This window comes from Chiloscyllium plagiosum, unplaced genomic scaffold, assembly GCF_037043375.1.
Source record: "Chiloscyllium plagiosum isolate Xiang-an unplaced genomic scaffold, Cpla_swu_hap1 HiC_scaffold_1, whole genome shotgun sequence".
Taxonomy (NCBI): domain Eukaryota; kingdom Metazoa; phylum Chordata; class Chondrichthyes; order Orectolobiformes; family Hemiscylliidae; genus Chiloscyllium; species Chiloscyllium plagiosum.
In genome coordinates, this window is record NW_028270139.1 from 4041956 (window position 1) to 4057840 (window position 15885).

Sequence of the window (15885 nt, forward strand, 5' to 3'; positions counted from 1 at the left end):
TGCTGAGTTTCTCCAGCAATTTGCATTTTCATGGATGAAAGGGGCATCTCTGGCAGAGCTGGTGCCAGTTAGGCTCAGGGTTGAGTGCTGGTTGGCTGCAAAGCTGGACACCATGACATGAAAGAGCAGGATGTCACTGGGCACAAAGTGGGGCAGCAGAAACTTCAGAACGTGGTGACACTGCATGCAGAGCAGAGCACCAGTGGGATCAAAGCAGTGGCACCGTGCTCTGGGATACACAATAGGCTCAGACAGGTAGGTCTGAGAGTTGAGAGTTTTTCCAGATTGCTCTTCCTGCATTTGCAATACAGCCACTGGATGCACACTACAAACAACTGCCCTTTCTCTTTCATGTATCAGTGCTGGGGTGGCTCCATTACTTTTCTATTGAGCCCAAACCGACCTTTTGTTACTTGGTTTCCAGGCAAAGGTCTCCGGGCTGAATCTGATGTTTATTTTAAGCTCAGTGTCAGTTGTGCGGATGTTTTGGAAGGATTTTCACCACAGTGAGAGGTCCAGTGAGATCTCTCACAATACCTCAACAAACTTGCCCCTTTAATTACTTAGTGGGCATCTAAAGTACCTCTCTCAGCAGATTCCAGACCCATCTCACCATACATCGTCTGGGAACGACACCAAGGCCAGAATATTCTGTAGTTCACTGGCAAACCTGGCATCACCACCATCTTTATAAGCCCATGTGCACTTGGAAAAGCACCGTCAGTCCAGAGCTGCCTTGCATGGCTCGTGGTATTTTAACTGGAAGTGGCAGATATGGGAAACGGGTGCCCCACTTTGTGGGCAGGGACCCGGAGCTCCTGCTGGACAGGGTGGTGTAGACCCAGGATGTCCTCTTCCCTCAGCACTAACAGTGGGGGGCAGGGTGCACAACACCAGAGCATGTCAGTCTAGTCGGAGGCTGGCACCCAGGTTCAGTTTCAGCCATCTTGGGGAATGTGCATTAATGTAGGAAGGTCAATGCCCTTCTCTGCACCAGCTTCTCTCCGCTACCTCACACTCACCCTCTCTACTCTACTGTACCCACCTCCCACTGAGGCTCAAGCTGTACCAGTCTCACTCGTGCCTGCAACATCTTCTCTCAGTCGCTCTCATACATCCCCAACCTGATACTAGGACCCTACCGTCCCTGTGCCCTGCCAACTTGGTCTTTTGCAGAAACCTCCCCACTCACAACAACAGTACCAGCTGTGCCAACCACTTTCATCTCCCTTAATATCGCCCCACGTCTCATTCCAGGAGGAAGAAAGTGCCTGACAGGGAAGAAAAATTAAAAGGTGTAGGGCTGCTCAACATTTATCTCCTCAACCCATCTTCAGAGAGTATCCTGACTCTGACCACTCCGTGTGGCTGTTTGGCCCTGGACTGGTATCAGAGGCTACCCTTGACTTTCTGCGCCAGGACCTCCTGAGGAGAAAGTGAGATTACAGATGCTGGAGATCAGAGTCAAGGGTGTGTTGCTGGAAAGACACAGCAGGTCAGGCAGCATCCGAGGAGCTGGAGAATCGGCGTTTCGGGCATAAGGCCTTCATGACATTACTGACTGGCATACAAACTCGAGGGGCTGAATGGCCTACTCCTGCTTCTAACTCAAATACTTGTAAAGCCTCAGCACATTGTCAGCAGATATTCCATACTGGGGAGTCACCTGAATAGAACCATCTCACCATAACATGGCTGAGGTTTTAAGTGAGCAGAGACGAGATAATGAAGTATTTGTTAATGCTAGCGTTATTGGAGGAACCAGAAAGGATAATTAGCTCATTACAGTGCATCCAATCCTCCTATAGCTCAATGGGATTTTGTATCTATGTGTTCTTGCTTTGTCTTAAACCATAATATTAAGATATAACACATTCTTAAATCTTTTCCAAAAAGGAAAATCTACATTCTCAAATTGCAACACGTTGATTTTCCTAAACTTTGCAGTAAGCACAGAGTATGCATCAGGGAAAAGTCAGAGACAGTCAATTTCTGGATTTCGCACACTTTTATACGGCCCTGGGCATTTCTGAGACATGCAAATCTTAGTCTGCACTTGCGCTAGTCTCAGGTCTGTGAGATCTATTTAAATAAGGCAACAACAAATGTTCTCAAAACAGATAAATGCAGATATTGCTGGAGAAACTCAGCGGATCTGGCAGCATCTGTGGACAGAAAGCAGAGTTAATGTTTCGAGTCCAGTGACCCCTGGAAGGGTCCTCATCCTAACCTAAGGAGGGTCAGGATTCTTAGGTTAGGATGAGCACTCTTCCAGGGGTCACTGGACCCGAAATATTAACTCTGCTTTCTGTCCATTGATGCTGCCAGACCCACCGAGTTTCTCCAGCAATTCCTATTTTTGAATGTTCCAGATCTCCACTATCCATGGTTCTTTGTTTTGTTTTAGTGCATGTTCTGGTTTTCTGCATCATTGCCCCTAAGCGCCCAGAAACCACTGAGAATCTGAGAGGGCTCACAAAAGTAGACCCAAGGATCACTGAATAGTGGACAATCAGGCCCCTATTCCTCTGTTTCAGAGCGATACACAGCTGAAGGTCTGGAAAACCTGAAACTTGTATTTTCCCTTTGTCGCTGCTGACGACCTCGCACAGAAGGCAGTCACATGTCCAGGATTGGCCATGGACCATGTAAATTTAAATGGGCTTAGAGTAGGAAACCCCATTACCACTGGTCTAGAAAAAGAGCAGCTCAAAGAAAAACTAGTCAGCAATAATCAAAAATCGCTGATTTAAACAAAAATGAAATGAATTTTCAGAATTAAAATAATCAAAACATTAAAAGAATTCATTAAAACACCAGCAGAAAAAACACAGGAATGTAGCCTGAATCATATAAAAGCTCCTGTAAATGACAGGCTCCATCTATTAAATGGAACTAGTAAACAGAATATATTTTAAGTACAGCAAACTTTTTATTAACCAGCACCTATGGGACCAGGAGTGTGCCAGCTGATCAATATTAAAATACACACTAAGTATTCGAAACATAAAGTAAGGAGTATACACATCACTTTACACTACACTTTATACTTATATTTTATTTACAGCATAAATTACTTAAATATAATGCCACTTTGTCTTAAATAAAACTTACTGACAGAGAGCCTTCTCACTCACCCCTCAACTGACTGCGTGGACATCAGAGAGATTGCAATAATACAGTAAACATCTGGTATTCCAGGTTCATAATGTTTGCTGGTTTATCGTTAGTGCTGGTTCATAAGGTGCCAGTTAAAACTACATTTGCTATACAAGATAAGGTCAACTTACAATTTGCTCATTTTTAAAGTCTGCTATTTAAAGCTGTGAAGTGCTGGGACTTGTTGGAGTGTGGTCAATCTCATTGTACCTGATAGAGGGAGCGAACACTGGGCTGGAAGACCATGTTCGTATTGAGCAAGAATGAACGGAGAAGGGGTTGCGGGTAACACGCCAGTCGAGCAACAATCCCAGTAAGCAACAAGTTAACGTGCAATTCATTTTCAAGCATGTTCTCCAGCTTTGACAATAAAACGCTGATGAATGGTCCTGTAAACAGAAAGGACAAGTGAGTCAGGAGAGGAGTTGCAGCAAAAGGTGAAGCTGCTGCCTTGACCATCAGTGACACCAATTATATTTCCCACATTGTCTGATTGTACTGTTTTTAACTCCCTCGGTAACATCATCCCATTTACTATAACCTTCAAGGTTTTTAAGAAATGGGATAGTTGAGCATGGCACAAGAGGTGTCCTCTGCCCTTGGAACAGATCCTTAGCAGAAATCAACACGCACGAGGGAGGAAAAGACAAGCTTAGAGGAAGCAATGAATTGTCTGCATCTAAATCAATAAGGAGGAGTGATTTTAAAAATAATGTTTTGTAAGTAATGCAAACTTCATGCTTGCAATAGCTCCGAACTGTGCTGAATTAATTGATCTCAACCAGGGTCTACAATTGGTTTCAACGATGCCAGCTTCAGGAAAGGGAAAAGCTAACTGATGTACGATTTCTACAGTTTACATTTTAGCCACGTTGATATATGTTCCCTATCCAGTAGTTTTTTTGTGTATTTTCTGTACATGTGCATGACATTTAATGTTCTAGGTCCCCAGAGCCTAAGTACCTTCTGGCTTGCATGGTTTTTACTTCATCACCATTTGGAACAGACCTGTTCCATTCTCTTAAATCAAAATTAGATGGCTTTATATTTGCCTACATTGGAATCCATTTACCAGTTTTGTTCATTCAAATAATCTATCAATATCTCTGTACAATCCACAGGGGTTACAATACTGCCTGTGCTTCAGACACACATTTGGAAATGTGGTTTGCTATCCCATTGTCAAAGCTTAGCTAAGTGTTTTTTTAATTCAGTTATTGTAACACAAAAAACAAAATAATTCCTATATTTATACTTATTCCTATATATAACTTTTATAACATGCCTGTGAATGGAGCTCCATGTATTCGAGCAGGATTACTGGAATACATCAGGTGCACTTTGGGACCAAATGGAAATGTTACACTGTCGGTAAGTGGGGGCTCAATGAATTTCTCAAAATCATCATCTTCTTCTGTGGGAGTGCTTGGTTCAGACAAATTCTGCTTCGGTGCCGCTGAATCTCCAGGATTAGTGTTTAGCTTTGCGAGGAGATCCTGATACTGGGAAAGAAAATCATCAGCCTCCAGATTCATGGTATGCTGGATGGAGCACTTGGCTTCAGTGTTTGGTAGACACAGACCATCCTCCTGTTTCTTCTCGATTTGTGCAGGCCCCTGTCCCGAATACTCCATTTCCATGCCCTGCTCAGATCTATCACTCACTGAGGTGTCCTTCTCTGCAGCTGTGCTCTTTGCCATGCTCCACAGTATTCGATTGGCAGGCCCATTGCATGTCTGCGTTTTCGGATCGATGCTTTTCACAGACGTTGATTTTCTGACATTTTTTGAATTGTTTTCAACAATATCCTGAGCATCGTTTTCTGCACACAATCTATAAACCATGACGTCATCGTGGAAATCTGACTCCTCGATGTAAGAGCCTCTTATGAGCATTAATGCACTTTTCTTCATCTCCTGAATGTGTTTGGGAGGATCGACCGGTTGTATACGGTTCCCAGTTTCTTCATTAGGCATAAAAGGTAAATATGGCTGCAAGGGGTCTTCCTCAGAGCCTGGAGACATTCCGGTGTCATAGCTGTTATCCCATTCCAAGTCCAGTTGCATCTTTTCCCTGGTGGAACTGGACTTCAACCTAGTCCTCCTGATGACAGAGTTGTGCTGGCCTTTAGCTGACTTCCTGCTGCTGGGTTTGCTGGAATCCTCTGGCAAAACGGGGCCAACAATTTCAGCATCTGGAGTTTCCCCATCGTAAGGTGCAGACCATGCTCTGCAGTTTCTCGTACAGGTGATGATGTTGACCCGAGCCTCCCACAGGTACTGCAGGTAACTGATATCCAGAGGTTTCTGGAGTCTCTTCCAATCCCCTACAATTCGTGTGCATGACACCATTCCTTCAGAACCTGAGAGAAGGAGGGAAAAAGTTAATACAATGGAGAATGTTTAGTGAGATCGAAGGTGCACAGTGTACACATAAAACAATAGGTTTGGTTCTTCCCCCAAAATATTCTCTTCACCTTTCTGAGGAGAAATGGACAGTACAGCGCTAGGTATCAGGCACCCTCTGCCACTTGAATAGTGTACAAGTTTAGACAGTTTCCAATGTTATACATATGTCCAATGCCAAAGGGGATGACACACAACTTTATCTCAAAACTTCAGATGCCTCTGAAAGTTTTTGTTAAGCTGACCATTAGAAGACATGAAGACAAGCCCCAAGACAAATGGCTTCCTAATAACTTAAAATGCTCAAAGAAAAGCTATCAACTTTCAATGCTGTGTTTCTTCAACGTACAAGAGAATCCTGAAACACACTGTAAATTGCTGGCTAGCTTAAACCTTCTGTGGTACACTCTCCAAGCCTGAACCACTGCCCTGTAATTGACCTGCAATCAAGATTATTGTCTTTACTACTATAGCCATTACTTCAGAAGAATAAGGCATGGATCTTCTGCAGATAAGAGGGTGGTGGTAAAGGAACATTTCGACACTTTAAAAAGGAAGTTATAATAGGAGAACAAAGATAATAGCAGAACTGATTGTAAAATAAACAGAAACAGGGTTAAAGGAAGTTTAAATCACTAACAATGAGGAGAGAGTGGTGGACTAGAGAGATTCTGGGAACACTCTGCTAGCCATATACAATGGATACTGTTAGGCTCAGAAACTAAACAAATATATGCTCCAGCCAATCTAAACTAGATACTGCATCTCTCCATTCATGCACCAATTCAATCTTATCTGAGTCACCTAGAACTTGAAGGACAATATTTTTTTCCTGGGAGATAGAAGAAATGACTATTATCAATTATCACTTCTCTATGGCCATTTACGTTATTTTCCTCTTCTACATACTGGAAGATGGATAGTGATCTCTGTAAAGAACACTATCATTTCTGGAAATAGATGAAATGTTATTCCACAGATTTTGTATTGTAGAAGACTGAATAGAAAAATACACCAAAAACAAATCTCATACCTGCAGTCGCAGTATGGGACAGATCGGTGACTTTAGACTCCGAGAACTCATCGCCCTCATGTTCCCCCTGGGTCATCGGAATACCGGAATTACAGCAGGCTGGAGTTAAGGCAAGCAGCTTGGCAGCAGACACTGAGTAGCAATCTCTTTCCCTCACTGCTCCACGCTGGCTCAGCATCATGTGATTGCATGGTATTAGATATCTGTAACAGCAAGCTCTCTAATTAGTCATGTCAGGATGATTATAAATTAGCTGTGAAACCTGGTGGTTACACCCTATTTAAGCTACCTGTAATGCACTTTTATACAAATTTTGCCTCCAATGCCAACAGTTTCAGAAGAGATAAACTTGCAGGTGAATTTATTCAAAACTCTCAGCACTGAAGGGAGCAAAACACTCTCAGAATGAAATGTCACTCCCTGTCCGGTGTATTGTACCCAAAAGTGCAGCAAATAGAACTAGCTTGCAGTTTCAGTGGTTGCTTTCGATTTCCCATCCTGGATCATGGGCAGATGATATTTAATCAACAAAGCACTTCTATCTGAAGCAAGATTTTTCAGTTACACCCTGAACCAGTGCAATCACTCGATTAACTTGAAAGGGTTCAGAAAAGATTTACAAGGATGTTGCCAGGGTTGGAGGATCTGAGCTACAGGGAGAGGCTGAACAGGCTGGGGCTGTTTTCCCTGGAGTGTCAGAGGCTGAGGGGTGACCTTATAGAGGTTTACAAAATTATGAGGGGCATGGATAGGGTAAATAGGCAAAGTCTTTTCTCTGGGGTCGGGGAGTCCAGAACTTGAGGGCATAGGTTTAGGGTGAGAGGAGAAAGATATAAAAGAGACCTAAGGGGCAACTTTTTCACACGGAGGGTTATATGTGTATGGAATGAGCTGCCAGAGGATGTGGTGGAGGCTGGTACAAATGCAACATTTAAGAGGTATTTGGATGGGTGTATGAATAGGAAGGGTTTGGAGGGATATGGGCCGGGTGCTAGCAGGTGGGACTGGATTAGGTTGGGATATCTGGTCAGCATGGACGGATTGGACCGAAGGGTCTGTTTCCATGCTGTACATCTCTATGACTCTTAAGTGTAAAGAGAAGGAAGGTAAAAAGACCCTTGGTACCCAATAGGGGGAGCGTCTCTAGCTCCACCTTTGTTCTCTTACACTCGTCATTTTATTTTGTATCCTGTTTGTTTCTTTCATCATCCCGAAACTGAAACTTCTCAGGACAAGCGCAAAATCAGCTGTCAATTTCAGAGTAGTTATATTTCAAAAAAGTTTCAACGGTGCTGGTTCTTTAAACTGTTCAAAGACATCAAAAATTACAAGAGATTTCATATCCTCAATGTTGAAGAACTGGTTAATTGTTCACAACTTAAAGAGAATAAAACTGCTTCTTTGTATAAGCAAATGGTACTCCGTTCATGTCATTTTTATAAAAAGGAGAGCTTGTAAAGATGCAAGGATCTGACAACAATAGACTAACTGCTCAAAGGTGGGCATTGGTTTCAAGTGATTGTCCAAGCTCAATCCTTAAACGTACTGAGCTTGTTATAAGTTTATTCATTTTTCTGGGATCAGTGATTGGAGAGGTGATGTGCCAGGAACGTGTATTACTGGCTCCTATAGGTGGAATGACTTTGCAGTCTTTCCATGTCTCTTTTTCCTCAGGCAGCTGAGGAAATTTGGCATGATGGCGAATACCCTTGCCAACTTTTATAGATATGCCATTGAGAGCATTGTGTCTGGATGTATCACTACCTGGTATGGCAACTGTACCATTCAAGGTCGGAGACGGTTACAGAGAGTGGTGAACTCGGCCCGGACAATCACAAAGGCCAACCTCCCATCTACAGAATCCATCTACCAGGCCCGCTGTCAAGGGAAGGCCACCAGCATTGTTAAAGATCCATCCCACCCTGGCAATGTTTTTCTCCAACCTCTACCATTGGTGAGAAGGTACAGAAGCCTAAACACACACACCAGCCGGTTTCAAAACAGTTTCCACCCTACTGTTATTAGAATACTGAATGGACTCTCAAACTCTTAACATTCGCCTGTACCTGTGTTTTTGTTGTTGCTGCTGTTTACCTATTATTTACTGTCTATGCTACTTAACTCTGTGACCTGCCTGTATTGCTCGCAAGACAAAGCTTTTCACTGTGCCTTGGTACACGTGACAATAAATTCAATTTCATTCAAATACAAAGTGACACAGTTGGCATCATGGTTCACTAGTGTGAATAGTTGCAATTTTCAATGGCTGCCATTTCCCACTGGAAACATTCAGTGTAGCTGATGCCCAAGGAGACATTTGGTGTCTTCAAAGGCTCTGGCACCAGGTCATTTACTTTGGATGATGTTGGTTTTGAATTTGTAAAGTGAATGGGTTTGAAAAGTATGCTTCTTCTACTGCCACATGGAATGGTACATAACAATTTTAAACATGGATTGCATGGTATTAGGGGATTGCAGAAACACTCTCTTCACTACATTGTCTTTTAACCAAAATGAGAAAACATGTGAAACCAAAGCATGGTTTTCTGCTATTAACACACAACTCAAACTTTCTAACGAACTATGACAAAAGATGAATTTTAGAATTAATATCCAATTTAGCTGAAACTCTTACTATTGATTCCTGATGTTGCACTGCAACCAGACGGAATGATGGAATTTTAAATCAGCGCACAATAAAGATGGCCAATGCATGACATTACAGTCACTGCTTTGTTTGACAACTGCTGCCAATAAATGTAACAATTTAAAGACCAAAACCTCTTTGGGGAAGATGTGAAATTATGGGAAGTTTTTAAAAGCCTGTTTTCAGACCTGAAATTGGTGATGCAATGGAGCAACATGCCCAAAGCCAGGCATCCATCTGAATAAGGGCACTGGAATCCACTGGAATGGTTTTGACAAGCTACCAACACTGATCCAGCCCTAAAGCCAGCTCACCAGTTTATTGATGCCCTCTTACGGGCCGTGGAGGTGAGCAGCCAATGAGTTACTATTCCTCCTGTGTGTGCAAGAGCTGGGACTGTAAGGGGAAATGAACAAACTGACCACAGCAGCATGGTACTGGGAGCCATTTATGCAAAGAGAAGAGATGAATTCATGTAATAGGGGATAGTATAGTCAAGGGAATGGACACTGTTAGAACATAGAAAGTAGAATATAGAAAAATACAGCGCAGTACAGGCCCTTTGGCCCTCGATGTTGCGCCGATCCAAGCCCACCTAACCTACACTAGCCCACTATCCTCCATATACCTATCCAATGCCCGTTTAAATGCCCATAAAGAGGGAGAGTCCACCACTGCTACTGGCAGGGCATTCCATGAACTCACGACTCGTTGAGTAAAGAATCTACCCCTAACATCTGTCCTATACCTACTACCCCTTAATTTAAAGCTATGCCCTCTTGTAATAGCTGACTCCATACGTGGAAAAAGGTTCTCATGGTCAACCCTATCTAAACCCCTAATCATCTTGTACACCTCTATCAAGTCACCCCTAAACCTTCTTTTCTCCAATGAAAACAGCCCCAAGTGCCTCAGCCTTTCCTCATACGATCCACGGCCAGGATCAAGAGTCCCAAAAGCTGTGATCTCATAGCCATTACAGAAATATGGGTACAAGGATATCAAAGCTGAGAATTTAACATTCAGGAATATGTGACCTTTCAGATGAGATGAAAAAGGGGATGGGGCAGCACTGTAAAAGAAGAGATGAAATAAGGACATTTTGAAGAGATGATCAAGGCTCAGTTGATGTACATATCATTTGGGTGGAGGTAATAACCAGCAAGGGAAGAAAGATCATTGTCGGAGTAGCGTACAGACCCCAAAGAGTAGCCACTTTGTGGGGAAATGATATAAATGAATAAATGATAGCAGCATGTAAAAAGAATAGAGCAATAATTATGCATGACCACAAACTTCATGTTGATTGGATCAATCAGGTTGGAAAGGTTAGCGACAAGACATTCAGAGTAGTCTCATCCAGCAATATGTCATGCAGCCAACCAGGGAACAGGCTAAGTTGCATCTCATAACGGGTAATAAGGCAAGTTTAATAAACAACTTGAGAGTAAAAGATATCCTAGGAAGTAGAGGAAAGGATAGCAAACATGATTCTCGATAGGAGTGAGAGTGACAGAGTAGTTGTTATGGGGGACTGTAACTTTCCAAATATTGACTGGAAATACTATAGTTCAAGTACTTTAGATGGGTCAGGTTTTGTCCAATGTGTGCAGGAGGGTTTCCTGACAGAGGCCAGCAATGGGTGAAGCCACACTGGATTTGGTACTAGGGAATGAATCTGGACAGGTGTTAGACTTGGAGGTAGGTGAACACTTTGGTGATAGTGACCACAATTCGGTTATGTTTACTTTAGCGATGGAAAGGGATAGGTATATACCACAGGGAAGAATTATAGCTGCAGGAAAAGGCAATTATGAGGTTATTAGGCAAGATTTAGGATGGGGAAGGAAACTGCAGGGGATGGGCACAACTGAAATGTGCAGCTTGTTCAAGGACAAGTTACTGCGGGACCTTGATAAGTACATACCTGTCAGACAGGGAGGAAGTGATCGAGCGAGGGAGTCGTGGTTTACTAAAGAAGTTGAATCTCTTGTCAAGAGGAAGAAGGAGGCTTATGTTAGAATGAGACATGAAGGCTCAGTTAGGGACTTGAGAGATACATGTTAGCCATGAAGGACCTAAAGAGAGAGCTAAGAAGAGACGGGAGGGGACATGAGAGATCTTTGGCAGGTAGGGTCAAAGATAACACTAAAGCTTTCTGTAGGTATGTCAGGAATAAAAGAATGACTAGAATAAGATTACGGCCAGTAAAGGAGAATAGTGGGAAGTTGTGCGTGGAGTCTGAACAGATAGGAGAGGTGCCAAATGAATATTTTTCGTCAGTATTCACACTGGGAGAAGACAATGTTGTCAAGGAGAATACTGAGATACAGGCTATTATACTAGATGGAATTGAGGTTCCTAAGGAAGAGGTGTCAGCAATTTTGGAAAGTGTGAAAATAGATAAGACCCCTGGGCTGGATGGGATTTATCCTAGGATTCTCTGGGATGCCAGGGAGGAGATTGTTGAGCTTTTGGCTTTGATCTTTATGTGGTCATTGTCTACAGCAATAGTTCCAAAAGACTGGAGGATAGCAAATGTTGTTCCCTTGTTCAAGAAGGAGAGTAGAGACATTCCTGGTAATTATAGACCTGTGAGCCTTACTTCAGCTGTGGGTAAAGTGTTGGAAAGGGCTATAAGAGATGGGATTTATAATCATCTAAAAAGAAATAATTTGGTTGGGGACAGTTAACACAGTTTTGTGAAGGGTAGGTCGTACCTCACAAACCGTATTGAGTTCTTTGAGAAGGTGACCAAACAGATAGATGAGGGTAAAGTGGTGGATATGATGTATGTGGATGTCAGGGAAGCATTTGATAAGATTCCCCGTGGTAGGCTATTGCACAAAATACTGAGGCATGGGATTGAGGGTGATTTAGTGGTTTGGATCAGAAGTTGGCTAGCTGTAAGAAGATGGTTGATTGGAAATGTTCATCCTGGAGTTCAGTTACTAATGGTGAATTGCAAGGATCTGTTTTGGGGCTGCTGCTGTTTGTCATTTTTATAAATTACCCGGAGGAGGGTGTAGAAGGTTGGGTTAGTAAATTTGTGGATGACACTAAAGTCGGTGGAGCTGTGGACACTGCCAAAGGATGTTGCAGGTTACAGAGGGACATAGATAAGCTGCAGAGCTGGGCTGAGAGGTGGCAAATGGAGTTTAATATGGAGAAGTGAAAGGTGATTCACTTTGGAAAGAGCAACAGGAATGCAGAGTACTGGGCTAATGGTAAGATTCTCGGCAGTGTGGATGAGCAGAGATTTCCCTGAAAGTTGCCACCCACATTGATAGGGTTGTTAAGAAGGCATTTGATGTGTTAGCTTTTATTGGTAGAGGGACTGAGTTTCGGAGCCATTAGGTTGTTTTGTAGCTATACAAAACTCTGGTGCGACCACACTTGGAGTGTTGCGGACAATTCTGGTCGCCGCATTATAGGAAGGACGTGGAGGCATTGGAAAGCGTTCAGAGAAGATTTACCAAAATGTTGCCTGGTATGGAGCGAAGGTCTTATGAGGAAAGGCTGAGGGATTTGAGGCTGTTTTCATTAGAGAGAAGGATAAGAGGTGGCTTAATAGAGACAGGGTGGACAGTCAGCACGTTTTTCCTCAGATGGTTGGCTAGCATGAGGGGAACATAGCTTTAAACTGAGGGGTATTAGATATAGGACAGATGTCAGAGGTAGGTTCTTTGCTCAGAGAGTAGTAAAGGCATGGAATACCCTGCCTGCAGACTCACCAACTTTAAGGGCATTTAAATGGTCTTTAGATAAACATATGGATGAGAATGGAATAGTGTAGGTTAGATGGGCTTCAGATTGGTTTCACAGGTCGACGCAACATCGAGGGCCAAAGGGCCTATACTGTGCTGTAATGCTCTAGTTCTATGTAGTGATCATAACATGATTGACTTTAATATTCAGTTCGAGAGTGAGAAATTTGCATCAGAAATAATTCTTTAATTTAAATAAAGGGAATTACAATGAGGACAGAGTTAGCTAAAGTGAACTGGGCAGATAGATGAGTAGGAATGCCAGCTGAAGTGGAAACATTTAAGAAGATCATTCATAACTCTCAGAAAATATAAACCCCAGTAAGGAGGAAAGATTCTATGAGAGGGATACACCAACCATGGCTAATCAAGTAAGTTACTGAAGTTACTGAATTGAAAGAAAAAGCACAGGAGACAGCAAAAATCAGTGATAGTCCTGAAGACAGGGATAAATTCATAATTAACATTGGGGGACTAAAAAGATAAGACAGAGAAAATAAACTACAAGGGCAAATCAGTGAGGAACATAAAAACTGACAATAAGAGCTTCTTTAAATATACGAACAGGAAGAGAGGGGTCAAAAGTGAACACAGGCCGTTTAAAAGCTGGGGAGGCGATTTTGGGGACAAAGAAATGGCAGAGGAGTTGAAAAGATATTCTGTATCAGACTGTATGGTGAAGATACTACAAACATCCCATTAATAGTAAAGAATATGGGGGTGGAATTAAATACTGTCATCATCAATGGAGAAGTAGTATTAGACAAACTAATAGGGCTAAAGGTAAATGAGTCTCCTGACCCTAATGACTTACATCTGAGGATCCTAAAAGAGGTAGTTACAGAGATGGCAGATGCATTGGTTGTAACTTTCCAAAAATCTTTGGATTCTGGAGAAGTTCTAGAGGATCAAAAAACTGCCAATGTGACACCATGAATCAAAAAGAGGGAGGCAAAAAGAAGGTAACTATAGGCAGATTAGCCTAACATCTATTGTTGGAAAAGTATTGGAATCAATTATTAATCAATTGGAAAATCATAATCTAATCAAGCATGGCTTTATGAAGGGGAAATAGTGTCTGATTAATTTATTACAGCTTTCTGAGGAAGTTTCAACCAGAGTGGAAAGAAGGGAATCAGTAAATGTGTTGTCTTTGAACTTCCAAAAGGCATTCAACAAGGCATCTCACAAAAGAATATGTCATAAGAAAAAAGGTAAGTCATAAGATAAAAAAAAAATGGGGGTGGAACAGTGATTTAGCATGGATAGAGAATTGGTTCATGGGCAGAAACTGCAAGTGGAGAGAAGGAGCTCACCTTCAGGTTGGTGATCTGTAACCAGTGCTTCCGTAAGGATCAGTGCTGGGACCACAACGGCTTACATTAATGACTTGGAGGAAGGAAGTGAGTGTTCTGTAGCCAAATTTGCAGATGACACAAAAACAAGTGGAAAGGCAGGGATACATACAGTTGTCAGAGAGATATTGAGAAGTTAATAAAGTGGGCAAAAAGTTGGCAACTGGAATATAATGTGGGAAAATGTGAAGTTGTTCATTTTGGAATGGAGAATTTATTAATATTATTATGAGTATTATTTAAATGAAGAAAAACTGTAGAAAACTGCAACACAAGGGAGTTGGGGGGTACTTGTGCACAAAACACAGAAAGCTGGCTCAGAGGTGTAGCAGGTAATCAGGAAGGCTCATGGAATGTTGACCCTTACTTCAAAGGGGTAAGAGTGTAAGAATTGGGAAGTCTTGACTAACTGTACAAGGAGCTGGTGAGACGACATGGCGAGTACTGTGAGCACTCTTATTTAAGGGAAGATATCATCAGAGGCAGTTCTGAGAAGGTTCACAAAGATCATCCCTCAATGAAGAGATTGTCTTACAAATAAAGATTTAACAGATTGGAACTCTACTCATTGGAGTTTTGGAAAATGAGGGGTGATCTCATTGAAACACACAGGATTCTTATGGGGCTTGACAGGGTCAATGCTGAGATGACGTATGTTTCCCCTCATGAGAGAGTCTAGGATTAGAGGGTATAGTCTCAGAATAAAGGGGTGCCAATTTCAGACTGAAATAAGAAGGGATTTCTTCTCTCGGAGGGTTTGGAACTCATTGCCATGAAGAGCTGTGAGAGCAGAGCCCATGTGTAGATTTACAGTAGAGATATGTTCATTCTTGAGCAGTAGGGGAATCAACTTTGTTCAGGCATTCTTAGAACCATGGTATTGTCAATCGTTATTCTGCATGAAAGAAAAGGGCACTGCAAAGTTCAGTTTCCTTCCCTTTACATACCCTTCTGAACAAAATAGTTTTAAAAACAGTCTAAAATAATTATACGTGAATTTAGTCACGTGCAGCACCATATGCCTTACGAGTATAATAATTTTTTTCCCTACCCTCTAAGAATCTTTGAGAGAAAATGTTCCCTCATGTACCAACTTAACAAGATCTCTATCTATCTTCCTATAACCTCTAAGTCGCAGTTGGAGATCAGGAGGAAAGGCTTCCATCCACCAAATTCTACTCCAAGGTCACTTGAACGTATACTGTGAATATTACCTGCAGTACTTAAGGAAAGCTATGTATTAACTGGCACTGGCAGTCACTCGTACTTAATATTATGTTAATCATTAACACTGTATTAATATTTGTAAGTTTAAAAACAGATTAGTGCAATTCTTGAAACAGAGTCGAAGTGGACAGCGGTTCCTTATTCTGACTGATCAATAACGTTCACAAACAACAGGGCAATCTCAGAGAGGTGAAGGACACAAGGAAATGAGATTATCTCCTTGTTACGTGTTCAATGCTAAGGCACACTCTGGGAACATGTGTTACGTTAGTTGGTTCTGGGAAAAACATGG

At 42.2% G+C, this 15885-nt stretch overlaps 1 protein-coding gene across 4 annotated transcripts in view; it reads right to left on the reverse strand.

Moving 5' to 3' along the window:
- fhip1aa (FHF complex subunit HOOK interacting protein 1Aa) overlaps nucleotides 1-15885 on the reverse strand; it is a 199752-nt gene that overhangs the window by 7039 nt on the left and 176828 nt on the right. For all 4 annotated transcript variants that reach the window (XM_087973450.1, XM_043699695.2, XM_088000826.1 and 1 more), the window contains 3 exons: nucleotides 6598-6800; nucleotides 4445-5521; nucleotides 3370-3548 (listed from right to left, as the gene is read on the reverse strand). In XM_087973450.1, the coding sequence (XP_087829576.1) occupies nucleotides 3370-3548; nucleotides 4445-5521; nucleotides 6598-6800 (1459 nt within the window). The remainder of the gene's footprint in view (nucleotides 1-3369; nucleotides 3549-4444; nucleotides 5522-6597; nucleotides 6801-15885) is intronic.